Source organism: Aplysia californica, unplaced genomic scaffold (assembly GCF_000002075.1).
Source record: "Aplysia californica isolate F4 #8 unplaced genomic scaffold, AplCal3.0 scaffold00019, whole genome shotgun sequence".
NCBI lineage: Eukaryota > Metazoa > Mollusca > Gastropoda > Aplysiida > Aplysiidae > Aplysia > Aplysia californica.
The window spans coordinates 2,486,914-2,500,032 of NW_004797289.1; the positions used below are offsets into that span (position 1 = coordinate 2,486,914).

At 39.1% G+C, this 13,119-nt stretch overlaps 1 protein-coding gene across 1 annotated transcript in view; it reads left to right on the forward strand.

Annotated features, from left to right (window-relative positions):
* The window catches only part of LOC101856858 (DNA polymerase theta), a 34,549-nt gene extending 23,086 nt beyond the window's left edge, over positions 1-11,463 (forward strand). The window contains exons 18-29 of the mRNA XM_013086873.1: positions 76-219; positions 705-809; positions 1,941-2,135; positions 2,458-2,670; positions 2,878-3,005; positions 3,719-4,067; positions 4,685-4,780; positions 5,777-5,964; positions 6,893-7,004; positions 7,905-8,029; positions 9,979-10,117; positions 11,145-11,463. Of these exons, the coding sequence (XP_012942327.1) occupies positions 76-219; positions 705-809; positions 1,941-2,135; positions 2,458-2,670; positions 2,878-3,005; positions 3,719-4,067; positions 4,685-4,780; positions 5,777-5,964; positions 6,893-7,004; positions 7,905-8,029; positions 9,979-10,117; positions 11,145-11,365 (2,015 nt within the window). The 3' untranslated portion in view covers positions 11,366-11,463. The remainder of the gene's footprint in view (positions 1-75; positions 220-704; positions 810-1,940; positions 2,136-2,457; positions 2,671-2,877; positions 3,006-3,718; positions 4,068-4,684; positions 4,781-5,776; positions 5,965-6,892; positions 7,005-7,904; positions 8,030-9,978; positions 10,118-11,144) is intronic.
* Positions 11,464-13,119: the final 1,656 nt, after the last annotated feature.

Here is a 13,119-nt window from a genome sequence, read left to right on the forward strand (position 1 = left end):
TACCATTTCCGGAATAAAAATGGCTTTTTTTTCCTTTTTCCTTTTAACTTTTTAACTCACTTACTCCCCAATCAGGGAAATCGTCCCCATCCCTGACAGACAGTCCTTCAGCTTTGGGTCTCCTGGTGCCTGACACAGACTCTATGCTGGTGGGTGTGGCCGTGACCTGGGGCAGCAGAGATGCCTACTTCTTGTCATTGATGCCCACAGGCTTTGTAGGTATGTGGCAACCCGTAACATTTTCACTTCTGGTATATCTTAGCTTTGTCATAAAAAAAAGAGGAATAAGATAAAGTGAGGGTAGTTGGAGGGCGCCGCTTTCAACTTTTGTTTCTGTCTGCCCTTCTTGCTTTTTTTCCCTGCAGTTAATGACCATTGATGTGTTGATATTGTGTTTTTGATAAACATTTGCCATTGGTAGGAGAATGCCACTGGGAGATTCTATTTTTTCCCCCCTCTGTTGTTTTTGTTTGTGTATCTTGCTTTTTCCTGATCCAAATGACCATTGTCGTGTTGTTTTTATTTGTGTATCTTGCGTTTTCCTGATCCAAATGACCATTGTCGTGTTGTTTCTTTCTGCTCAAACAAACTCATATCTTTTAGACTGAAGAAGTTGGTGGGCATTTGTTTCGTTCATCATGACAAATGATATATTTACACCACAATTGTCCTTGTATGTTGCATCTGGTATTTCTGGGAACTAGCTGACATTGACCCAGATGACACGCTTGCTGAACCCCCACTGGACGAGACTCTGACGCAGGAGATTCGATTACAGGCATTGGCGGCTGTCTTACAAGAACATGCAGGTCAGAAATGCCAAAATTTGGAAATGAAATTCCAATTATAGGAGGAATTTGTGTTCATTGCAGCCCTGTATTGATATAGAATATTTATGTGTTTACAAATTCTATCCTGGTGCCCTTTTCCCCATCTTCATTCTAACCCCTTTTACTGCCTGGTCTGGGTAAAAGTGTCATGGGCTCTTTGGTAGGATTATGGAGCAGGCCTTGAAGTGAAATGGTTAAAGTGACTACTACCACATGGAAGTGTTTTGGACTAGGAACTTTTTTTGTTTCATAAAAATTTATTATTCAAAGTTAGGAGGACAGTTTCAATAAATTGTTAATGACAATGTGATTCACTTTCAGCATTTGAAATTCCCCATCGAAGATTGAAGTTGAAGTTGCAGAGAAAGATGAAATTCAGACTTTACAGAAAATTTGTGGATGCTTAAATGTTCTCTGTTTCTTCTGCTTTTTTTTACTTCAGTGTTACAGTAACCTTTTTCTATTCCAGAAAAATATAGTTGTCATTGTACAGACTTGCAGTAAACCAAACTCCTTAGTAACTTTTATTCTAATCTTCCTATTTTAGATCCGAAATGTTTATGAGATCTTAAGGGGGGGGGGTCTTTTGCAGACTACTTCTTCTCTGTCCACTTGCCATTTCTATACGTCTGTCTTTCCAGCACTGAATCATCATCATTGTGTCAATGTCTTTCTCTTTAGGCCAAACTCCAACAAACACTGATGTAACATCATAATATTTTTAGCACTATGACACAAACTCTTTGACTTTATCTCCTACTGCAAATGGTTGGGGGGCACGCACCCCGGGTAGGTCCTACTTTTTCTCTTACACTCTGTTGTATGTCTGTCTGTCTTCCTTTTTCCCTGCACTTTAAGACTGATTAAATGTTGATGTGCTTCTGTTTACTCATAACTCGGTGAGTGGTTGACGGATGCTCTAGAGTGGTTTGCGCCTTCTTTTCTATCAAACAACTATTGTCCTTATCTGTTCTCCTTCTTTTTTGCGTTCGTTACTCTCTTCTAACACCTAATCTTCGGCAAGTATATGACCTAATTGTGTTGCAAGTGCCGTAAAATGCTTACTAAAACAAAATCTCATGACTCAGGTAGTGTTTTTCTCTCCCTCAGACTCAGGCCAGCACACCGTTGGCGTGTTCGATGCCAAGAGTGTGTACGTTCTTCTGGCCAGAACACTTGGCAGTGGCCTCCCGTCCTGTGAGGACCCGCGGGTCGCTGACTGGCTGAGACAGCCCGGTGGACGACTCAAGAATCTGCACAGAATGGTGACCAGCTACATCCCAGCGGAACTGCCATTGCTTGACGGTGAGACAGGACTGTGCTTTGTTATGATGTAACAAAAAAAATTCCTCTTCAAGCCTGAGTGAGGACTGGATGTAAGCTGTTTATTTTGTGATGTACGCTTTGTTGGCTGGATAAGTGGCAAGTGGAGTACTGCTCTGAAAAATGAGTAGAAGAACATTTAAAAAAAGAAAAAATGGCCAGTTTTGCCAGGTTGATGGTTGAAACACAGACCTATGTCATGAGTATCATCTACTTGGTGAAGCTGCTTAGACTTCTTTATGTCTTGAACTGAGTCCCTGACACTGCCTATAAGTCTAGATGCAACTCTTCCTTCTTTCAACAGCGGTTGGTGGAGTGACTGGTCTCCTCAGTCTTAGTTGTGACGTGCGGAGTGGAGTAGGCGGCCGGTTGCGTGCGTGTACTGAGAGTGTGCTCACCCTGAAGCTCATGGGATACTTCCAGGAGATGTTGGCTGAGGAACAACTGCTGGAGGCCTTCAGGACGGTGGAGATGCCCGCAGTGGTCACCCTGGCCCGCATGGAGCTCAATGGGTTTGGTGAGTGGGGCAAGAAAAGTGCGAGCACCTCTGTGTTCATCCTCTGTTAAAGAGAAGGACAGGAAAGAGAGCTGTTTAGTAATTGTAATGTAAATGTTTTACAGTTTCACAACCCCCCCCCCCTCCCCATGTTTAGGTTTAGTTACTGATTTTTTATTTTGGGATTTATATTGGTGGATAACACATTATGTCTTGCTATAACGCCAGGTGTGAGTGAGGAGCAATTTGAGAGCCAGAAGTCTGTCATGATGTCCAAGCTGACGTTTTTGGAGGAGCGAGCGTACCAACTGGCCGGACATGTCTTCTCCCTCACATCCACTGATGATATAGCAAAGGTAATGAGACATACTAAGATTGAAAATGTCTTTTAGAGCTGAAATTTTCTGTCCCTGTGACAGTAACAACTGTTGTATTGATACACCGTGGTCTGTGTGAGTTGTGCTTTTCTCTGCTCAGCCACTTCTCTGCCTTAACTCTTTATCCGGATTGCCACTAAAGTAGTATTTTGGAGGGTACCGATTTCATCCACCCTAAGAAATACATCTGGTCCTGTGCTATATTTACTACTTATTTTCACCTATATTGTGATTCTCTGTTCTTATTACAAATAGTCTGAGTGCTCACAAAAAAAATCCATCGATATCTGACTGAATTAAAGCTGTTTTAAGGTAACACCCTTCACTGTTGGGGGCATAAAATTGTGGAATCCCTTGTGTACTGAAAGAGTAAGTAGCCATCCGCTTATACTACCATAATTTGATGCTTTGATCCATGCTGCCTCTTTCTATCGTTATTTTTTGCATTTACTGTTGTGTACATATTTGAAGCATCACTAATGCTATGTTTTGTCTTGTGATTAATATCATAATTTCAACCGCTTTGCAGATCACAGGTCCACTATTAAATTCTACTTTTTTTCTTTCTTTTTGTTGTTCCTGTATGTCTGTCTTACTGTTTTCTGACATTAAATCATCATTATTGTATCGATGTGCTTCTCTTTACTTAGAATAATAAAACAAATGAACAAATAATTTCATCCACATCTCAGATACTCTACATTGAACTCCGGCTTCCTCTGAACGGCGACCCAAACGCCGTCGCACGCCTGCCCACCAGAGGGCGTGGGAAACGCACCACAGTGGGCAGCACCAGCAAGGAAGTCCTCGAGAAGCTGAGCTCCCACCACCAGCTGCCTGCCGTCATCCTTGAGTGGCGTCGGCTCAGCTCTGCCCTCACCAAGTCCCTGCTGGCCTTACAGCGCGAGGCCAAACCCTGTGCCAGGCTGGACATGCCCAGAGTCTTTTCCGATTGCCAGATTTTCTCTGCTACTGGTCGAGTCAGTATTGCCGAGCCTAACTTGCAGAACATTCCAAAGGATTTTGCTATCAGTTTGCCAGGTAAACTGTTAGAATGTGTATTAGTGATGAAATTTTCCTAGGTGAACTGATAAAAGGTATAATAGTGATTTGATTTATTCAGAATTTTTTTTCTCTATTTGCCTAAATAAAAGAGCTTGAAATGACTTTGTGGGTTTTTTTTGGCGTCCTTAAATTTTAATCTCTTGTGAAATAGAGTGAACTGTTTCAGATATGAGCATTTGCAGCTCTTTTTTATTGACGAGTTGCTTGCATTTCTTGTGTATCTTAATATAAAAAGGAATCACTGCTGATGTGATTTTTTTGCTTAGCCGCTTTTCTTATTACGGCAAAATGTAATGTGTTTCTATTTGTTATCAAAGTCCATAATGCTTGTTTGAGCTTGTTGCTCGCTAGTCAGGCATGCTGTTATTTGCTTATACCAGCTCTACCCAAGTCCACTACAGTGGGATAAATGAACAATTATTCTGTTATTACAGAAATCTGTTGCGGCCCTCCGAAGAAATCATCTACTCTCTCTTTTGTTGTGATTTTTTTCCCCCTCAAAAAGTATTCCCTATATGCTCTCTCTCTTTTGAAGCTGTTTTTGGTTGTTATTTTGTTTTTGTGAACTTTTTTTTGGTTTTTATTTGTTCAAGGTCTGGATGGTCAGGAGCAAAATGAACCTGGAGATTCAAAGGCCGTGACAGAGGGATTGCCTGTCAGCATGAGGAAAATATTTGTTCCATTCAGAGGTAAGAATAACAGAGGAAACCTTAATGAGGTTTTATATGCTAATATTTGTAAGTCTATATTTACCCTGAATTCTTTCATGTCTCGGTAGGATCAAAATACGATGCTCATCAGTGCATAGAAAATGTGTGTGTACCTGGAGAAAGGTCCCAGTCGTCAGAAATTTTGGATATTGACAGCAAATATAATGCAGAACACAGTGATTTTTAAATTGTTGAAATATCTAGTTGTCTTAAAGATATGCCTCATTTTGTAACACAGGGTGTAAAAAGAAAGTTTGGAGTAAAACCCAATTTCTAGCACAATTCTAACCTTTGGTGAAGTAGGCCTACAACATGTTGCAAAAAAAGCTAATAAAAATATTTAGACTTAAAATATCATAAAATCCTTTAAATACGTTATTAAGAAATGGTTAAATGTGTTTTTTCTGATGGAACAAAATTTTTGACAAAGTACGATGTTTTTGGCCTTTTCACCCTGTTGCTAAAGAAAAGCTTTGCCGACAACTGGGACCTTTTTCCAGGCACACACACAAATGTCGAGGACAAAACTTAGTATTAAATAAGGGATCATTTTTCATAAAAGTTTATAACTATAACCAACTTTTTCCTCGTATATTTCCTCTGATCATCTTCTCTTATTTTCTTTCTTTGTTTTTTATTCCTTCCACTGCAATCTTTTCTTATTACCCTTCTCCTTCCACTTTTTGTCCTTCCTTCCCTCTCCTCCATCCGTCTTTCTTCTGCTTCTCTTCCCTTCTTTCTCATATTCCACCATATCCTCTACCTCAACCTTTTAATTCTCCTTTCTCCTTTCGTTCCCCTCCCTTTCATCTTCCTCATTGTCTCCTCTTGTCTCCCCTCTGTCCTCTACTCTTTCCATTCAATCCTCCTCTCCATACCCATCTATTCCTTCTTTTCTCCGTCCTCCCATCTTCCACTTCATTTTCCCTCTCCCACATTCTCCTCTTCCCCCCCCCCCCCCCCGTTCCCCGATAGGTGCAGTGATTGTCGCAGCAGACTACTCGCAGCTGGAGCTGAGGATCATCTGTCACCTGTCCGGCGATACCCGGTTGGCCTCTGTTCTCAACACCCGGGACGGGGACGTCTTCAAGATCATAGCCAGTCAGATGAAGAGCGTGAACGTAGATGAGGTCACTCCCGATCAACGGGCACAAGCCAAACAGGTAGCACAGCCTTGACAACAGCAGTATCATCTCTTTCATAATACAACTGCCCAAGTCATCTTTTTCAGGTCTTGACTTCGTCTACACATTTTGTCATGCTCTGAGCTCTTAGATGCATGTTGCCTGGCTCTGAGGACTTACAAGGCTGGGTGTTGTCTGCTTACATGTGATAAGAACTATCGTGACTTCTAGTAGTGGATCTAAATAGGCAGACCGCTACCAAAAGTCTTTATGTTGCTTGTCCACAGGTTTGCTATGGCTGTTGCATAACTATATTATCATTTCTTACTTATTAGTGTAACTTGATGTACCTGCAGTATTTTAAGTCTCCTAAGAACTCTTCTTCAAGCTATGCTCCTAATGCATGAGTTTGGTTGCTACGTGGGGAAGGAACAGTCAAAATTGTCCAAAATGGCCACCCAAGATCGAGAAGAAAAGTGGTTGTCTTAGACAGGTGGATGTCTTGGACAGTGTCATTATAATATGTCAAAAAAAGTATGCAAGGGTTGAAGTGGGAAGTGGTCGTTTGGACAGGTGATTGTCTTGGACAGGTGGTCATGAGAGCAGGTAGGACTGTATTCTTATAAAGTATTCAACAAGAACTCTGAATTTATGCTACTGATACACACTCTGCACACTGCCATCATTTTTAAAAGTACTGTATAAGCAATTTTTACAATTTCACAGGATAGCCAAAAAAAACCTGAATGTTGTTACCAAGAAAATAAACTCTTTGCTAACATCCCAAGTCAATGTTTTTAAGAATACAATTTGATAACTTCCTTATTATCTTTAAAGAAAATGTTGTTTTCTTGGTAACAACTTTCATTTTATTGGCTCTCATATGTAAAATTGTAAAATAATCTGCATAATTGTGTTTTTTAAAAAGGACAGTGCTACTAAAAGCCTTTCTGCCACATGCCCACAGGTCTGCTATGGCATGCTGTACGGCATCGGGCCCAAAGCTCTGGGTGAACAGCTTGGAGTGGATGTCAACGAGGCTTCTGTCTTTATGGAGACTTTCAAGGCCAGATATCCTGGTGGGAATTGTACAATTTTTGTGTGACACTGTTTTTAGTTCAGTTACCTTGTAAACCTTTACTTAAAATTCTTTTTTTTTTGGTGCTAATATTCTATCGAGTACATCTGAGATAGATATGATTACGTCTTTCACAATTCTGTGCATCCTTTTTTTTTGAGAATAAGACAAGGATGGATATTGAAAGCTTTTATTGTCTTAAAAGTGTATGGCAAACACTGATATTTATGAAGGAAATTTGTGTATTTTTCTAGAGTAAGGAGTGGATTTACATATGGGAATGTTCAATTTTCAGCTGTTTATGCCTTAAGTTTCACAATATTTTGCCGATAGAATTTATAAAATGTTTAATTTTCTTTGTTGAATTGTTACGCAGCCATGGTTTTTCAGGTTCTTTTATTTTATGTGATTAACTAGTTGAATTGTTACGCAGCCATGGTTTTTTAAGGTTCTTTCATTTTATGTGATGGACTAGTGTCATTTTATTGAGTAGTGAAGACCAACATATATACATTACATTTTAATTCTTCCTATTGTCATAATCAATGAAATAGTTTAGTGTTCACTCTACATTGTTATATTTTATATACTGGTACTTAATTTTATGTTTGGACATAGCTTTTGGTGCTTAACAAAAAGGTTATAGTATAGATATAAAACACATTTTTATTCAGGTGTGTTTTTCATAATGAAGTGAAAGGTCAGACTAAAAATCAATTCACAAAGCACAATGGGTAGGTAAAGTCAAACAACTCAATTTGATTATTCAAAGGAGGGTTTTGATACTATTTTTGCTTGAAGTCTACAGAATGCCTGTCACTGCTGTTCTATCATTACAAAATGTTTGCCCCTTTCTTGTGTGTGTGTGCTTATGATGTAAAAAAAATAATTTGATATCCAGGTGTGCGGCGATACCTGCGGGACACGGTAACATTTTGCCAGAAGAATGGCTTTGTGAAGACAATGTTCAATAGAAGGCGGTATCTGCCCTCCATCAAACACAGCAACCCTAACGTCAGGGCTCATGTGAGTCCTTTGACAACCCTTTGTCTTTTTATCAAAGTTGGATTTATAGCTTCTTTAAGACTTGTTCTGTTAAATGTATGTGTTGTTGAAGATGTCTGCATTCGTGTATGTGCAGTGCTTTTGTGGTTCTGTATGTAGAGTGTATGTTTGTGTACATGTTCCTATCTGATAACTCTGTATAGAGCTTTTGAATAATACATTTTTATTCCTATTTTATGATTTCTGAACGGAAATGAGATTATGAAAATAAATACTGCTTGCAGACAAACAAACACCTGTATTGAAGTGATTGTTTAATTTCAATTCAAGGTATTTTGAACTTCCATACACTGGGATAAAATCATGAAAATATATTGGTGAAGCTTTTATTAAGGCTACTATTTTGTGTGATTTTCTCAAATAATCCAGCATCAGGCATCCTGAACAGTCTTTTCAGACATTTTGTTTTGAATTTTTAATATTGTTTTATTGACTATGGAGATATATGTGTTATTGTTGTTGCCACTGTTGGAATTTGTGTTTGTTCTGATATATAGACAGATCCCTCTGTTATTTCTATTGCTGCAATATACGTTTGTTTCTATAGACATGTAGCTACCTTAGAATTACAAAGTTCTATCTGAAGTTTTTGGCAGTTTTGAAATACAGTGGAATCCTGTTATAACGAGACGTAGGGGACCGGTGCGAAATGTTCGTTATACCAGGAATCTCGTTATAAGGAATCCAGTAATAAATTCAATGGAAGTAATAAAGTAGGCCTAATCTATTAGTTTGGTGTTCTGTTTATTTCTTTTTGTTATCTACACTGACGATGACATTGTTCAACATGACCTCTAGGTCTTACTTGATCAAAAATTGAATCAGGTATCTTTCTCAAGCGCTAGCGATGTTGACAGCACGGCGTTGGCGATCAGAAAAAATGCGCTCTGGGCTAACTCGCCCGCTGTGTTGTCCACCACCCCACCACACCCGTGGTGTGTTTCGTCTGCTTGCCCACGTTACTACACATTCACTCCATCCATCACAGCATTGTGACCTCTCCATCCCCGCATCGGAGAAGTGAGGGCATGGGTAGTGGTAGGCGTAGATAATCTAGACTAGGCTGGCCTATCACACGATGCGTTCTGCTTGTCTGCGCTTACCACACCCCCCCCACTCGTTCACTCGGGCCATCATTGTTGGCAAACGTGGGCTCTCCTATTCTTTGTTTCGCTCAAGGAGTTGATGTAAGGTCCTAGGTTTCGCTAGATCACCAACAGGTTTCTCAACTGGCGAGGTTTATATGTATAACTGGCCTGTGCACTGTGCACAGCAGCAGCAATATTCCGCTATAACTGACTCCCATGTTTGTCCGATTGCGCTATAGCAGTATTTTATTTACAAAGATAAAGAAGGGAAAAAAACGGGATTTTAGAAAAGTGTCTTAATAACAGACTTCTCGTTGTTTCAGGACTCGTTATAAGTGGACTCCACTGTACTAAGACCCCAAGTTCAGAAACCAACCGTTTTATCTGCTCTTTCAAAATAATAAGATTATTCGAAATCATTATCAAGATATTCAAAGAATTGTTTTAGAAAAAGCTTGACATGTGCAACTGAAAGTTTCTGACATTGAACTTCTCAAAACTAAGTACGTGGGTGGTTGGCGGGTGCTCTGGTGTGATTTGTTTCTTCTTTCCTATCAAACATCTCTCGTCCTTATCTCCCCTCCTTCTATTTTGTGTTTGCTACTCTCTAGTAACACCTTTAATATTCGGCACTTATACGACCTTATTGTGTTGCAAGTGCCGTAAAACACTTACTAAAATAAAAAAAACGAAGTACTGAGCAGATAGAACTTTGTAATTCTAAAATAGGGATATTATGTGGTTATATATATGTAAAGATTACTCTGTTATTGCTTTTGTTTACTGGCCACTGATATCAATGTGTGCGGTCATCACCTACAGGCAGAGCGTCAAGCGGTCAACACGACAATCCAGGGCTCGGCTGCTGACCTTGTCAAGATTGCTATGACCAACATCGATAAGAGACTAATGGAACTGTTTCCTGCTTCGCGGGTTGCACATTCTCAGGCCACTTCTCATGGTGAGTGTGAGTGCATGTGCGGGTGAGTGTGAGTGCAGTTGTGTGTGTGTGTGTATGGGTGAATGTGTGAGTGTATTTGTGGATGAATGTATGAACGTATGTGTGGATGTATCCTTGATGAGTGTGTGAATGTATATTTGGGTGTATTGGTCAGTGAATTTGTCAGTGCATTTGTGGATGAATGTATAAATATGATGTGTGCGAGTTTATTTTTGGGTGAATGTGTAAGTGTATTTGTGCGTGAATGAGTCAGTGCATGTGAAGGTGTTTGTGTTAGTGCTTGTGTGATGTATATATACGTGGATGAATGTGTGAGTGCATTTGTGGGTGTATATGTGAGTAAAAGTGCTGGTGAATGTGTGAGTGCATTTGTGGGTCAATGTGTGAATGTCTGTGTGGGTGTAATTTAGGGTGACTAAGTGGATGTATGTTTGATTTAATATGTGAGCGTATCTTTGGATGGATGTATGTTTAGGTAAAAGTGTAAATGTATTTAGGGGTTACTTTTTGGATGAATGTGTCCATGCATGTGTTGGTGAATATTTATATGTGAGTGTGGTGTTTATTATATGTGTGTTTAAATGTACGTGTGTGTGTGTTTGTGCGTTTGTGTGTGTGTGCGCGTGCTTTTGGTAATGTTTGGTTTTTTTTTTAATTTTTAGATGTGTGCATGAATTTATGGGAGGGGGGAGGGAGTAGGGAGGATATCATTTGATGTGGTGTTCTGGTATTTTTTTTTTAAAGATGTAAACTAATGTTATTCATGTCATGTCCTGTCTCCAAATGTAAAGTATATCTTTTATGCTCTTGTCATATGTTTTGTTTATGATCTGTCTGGTCAGTGGGTGGTTGGCGGGTGCTCTGGTTTGGTTTGCTCCTTCTTTCCTATCAAACTTCTATCGCCCTTATCTCCCATTCTTCTTTTTTATGTTTGTTACTGGCTTGTAACTCCTCTAATCTTCTAGCGCTCATATGACCTTATGCAGTTGCGAGCGCCGTAAAACCTCTACTAAAACTGTCTGGTCAGGTGTTCCTGTGAGGACCGAGGCTCTGAAAGGCGGTGGGGCATATCTGGTTCTTCAGCTGCACGATGAGCTCATCTATGAAGTGACCACTGGTCATCTGATGACAGTGGCCGGACTCATAAAGCACCAGATGGAGAAAGCCATCACACTCAATGTCCAGCTCCCAGTCAAAGTCCGAGCGGGACCGAGCTGGGCAGAGGTGCAAGATCTGGATATTGTCTAGTCGTCAGTTTTTGTCTGACTGTCTTTAAAGAAGTGAATGTCTTTCAGGGTTGCTAGGTAGACCGTACATTGGACAACATTAGACAGTGCATCTTTATTCCCCCCTCATCAAAAATCTAAGAAAGTACTTGAAATTAAGATGGTTTCTCACTATTGTACAGTTATACAAACTGAATATTTTGTGAATTATTTATATTACATTTATGTCGTAACATGGTGGAGTCAGGTGCTCGTCAGTTTTTAGGAGCTATTTGTAACATCTTAAGGCTTGTTCCTTTGCTTTGCTTTTATTTTTAATGAATAAAATACCCATCTATCTTGAATAGAAGTTGAGATATCTACAATTGAAGGAGGTGGGTAGCCTGGTTTCAGAGGTTAAGTTAGCGAGAAAATGGCCTGCAAAGTTTTGAATACTTCCAAAGCTCGAATATCCTTGGAAACAGCAAATTTATATTTTCTGCACCTTTGATCAACACATTTCAGTATTATCCACCCAGAATTGGTTTTTAAATGAACATATATATATATGGTAGTGAGCAAAAAAAAAAAGAAAAGAAAAGAAAAACATATCAGGACGAGTTGAAAATTGTGTTTTTAAAATTTAATTCCTTTGACGAGTGCCCGATTTCACTGCGCTGCCACACTTATGCTGTGTCTTTCAGGAAAAGGATGGCTGAAATTGATGCGTGGAATTTAGTTATTTGGTTCGAGGTATTTAAAACTTCTACGTGTGTCAGTGTGTAAGAGCCAAACTTTTCATGTTTATGTATCAATTTACACATGTTTCTTTACATCTTAAATTCTTTGAATGGAAAGGGTTTTTTTTCTCTCCTAATTTCTATTTTAAAAAAACTGAAAGAATCATATTTTACTTCAATTGATTGACTTTGTTAAGAGGATCATGCAATTTTGTACAATTTAAGGCTAAGTATGAATATTTCCTTATTACTGTTTTAAAGGGTTATTACCTCAACGAAGTAGATAGTTGTCAGTACTGATTACATGAATCACAATGTGGTACCGAGTGATCCCTGACGTAAATGGATTGGGGGTTCACTACCATTGTTTACATCGTTGGTATCTTATTTTAAGATAGTTTTTGAGGCTTTCTCCCTCAGAAAAATAGTAAGTTAGCAGTAGAAATGATATTTACATTTGTTTTACTTCAACTTCATGTTTTTTTTAATCCTTGGGATGCCAATAGTTATTGTAAGAAGTATTTTGTATTTAATGATTTATGTTTGTGAGAATGGCCCTTGTGTGTGTTTTTGTGTGTGTTTGTGTGTGTGTGAGTGTGTGTGTTTGTGTGTGTGTGTGTGTGTGTGTGTTTGTAAGCCTTTTGCGTGTGTGCGGGTGCATATGTGTTAAGTTTTCTCAACAGTTTCTTAGATGAAAAAAGTTTTATGCCGAATTGTACAGTGCATATTTTTCATTGCAGTATCTACCCGGTACCATATATCTTGCCATGCTGTTGAAAAAATGTCTGATAATCCTGCTGAAAATAATACCCATTTGTATTGAAGATTGATTGTTGATAAACATTGCTAATGTACAGTTTGAAAGGATCTCACATACAATGCGAACTCAGCTTAAACTGTTCTTTATATGCATAGGTTTGGATATTGAAATTCGTATTTCTGTGCAAACATGTCTTGATTCCATTTATCTTTTTTTAGTATCACAGCTTAAGCTAGTAAAAGTATCATATATACTATAGTTGCTGAATGTGTGTTTCTGGTGTAAATATGGAACAGG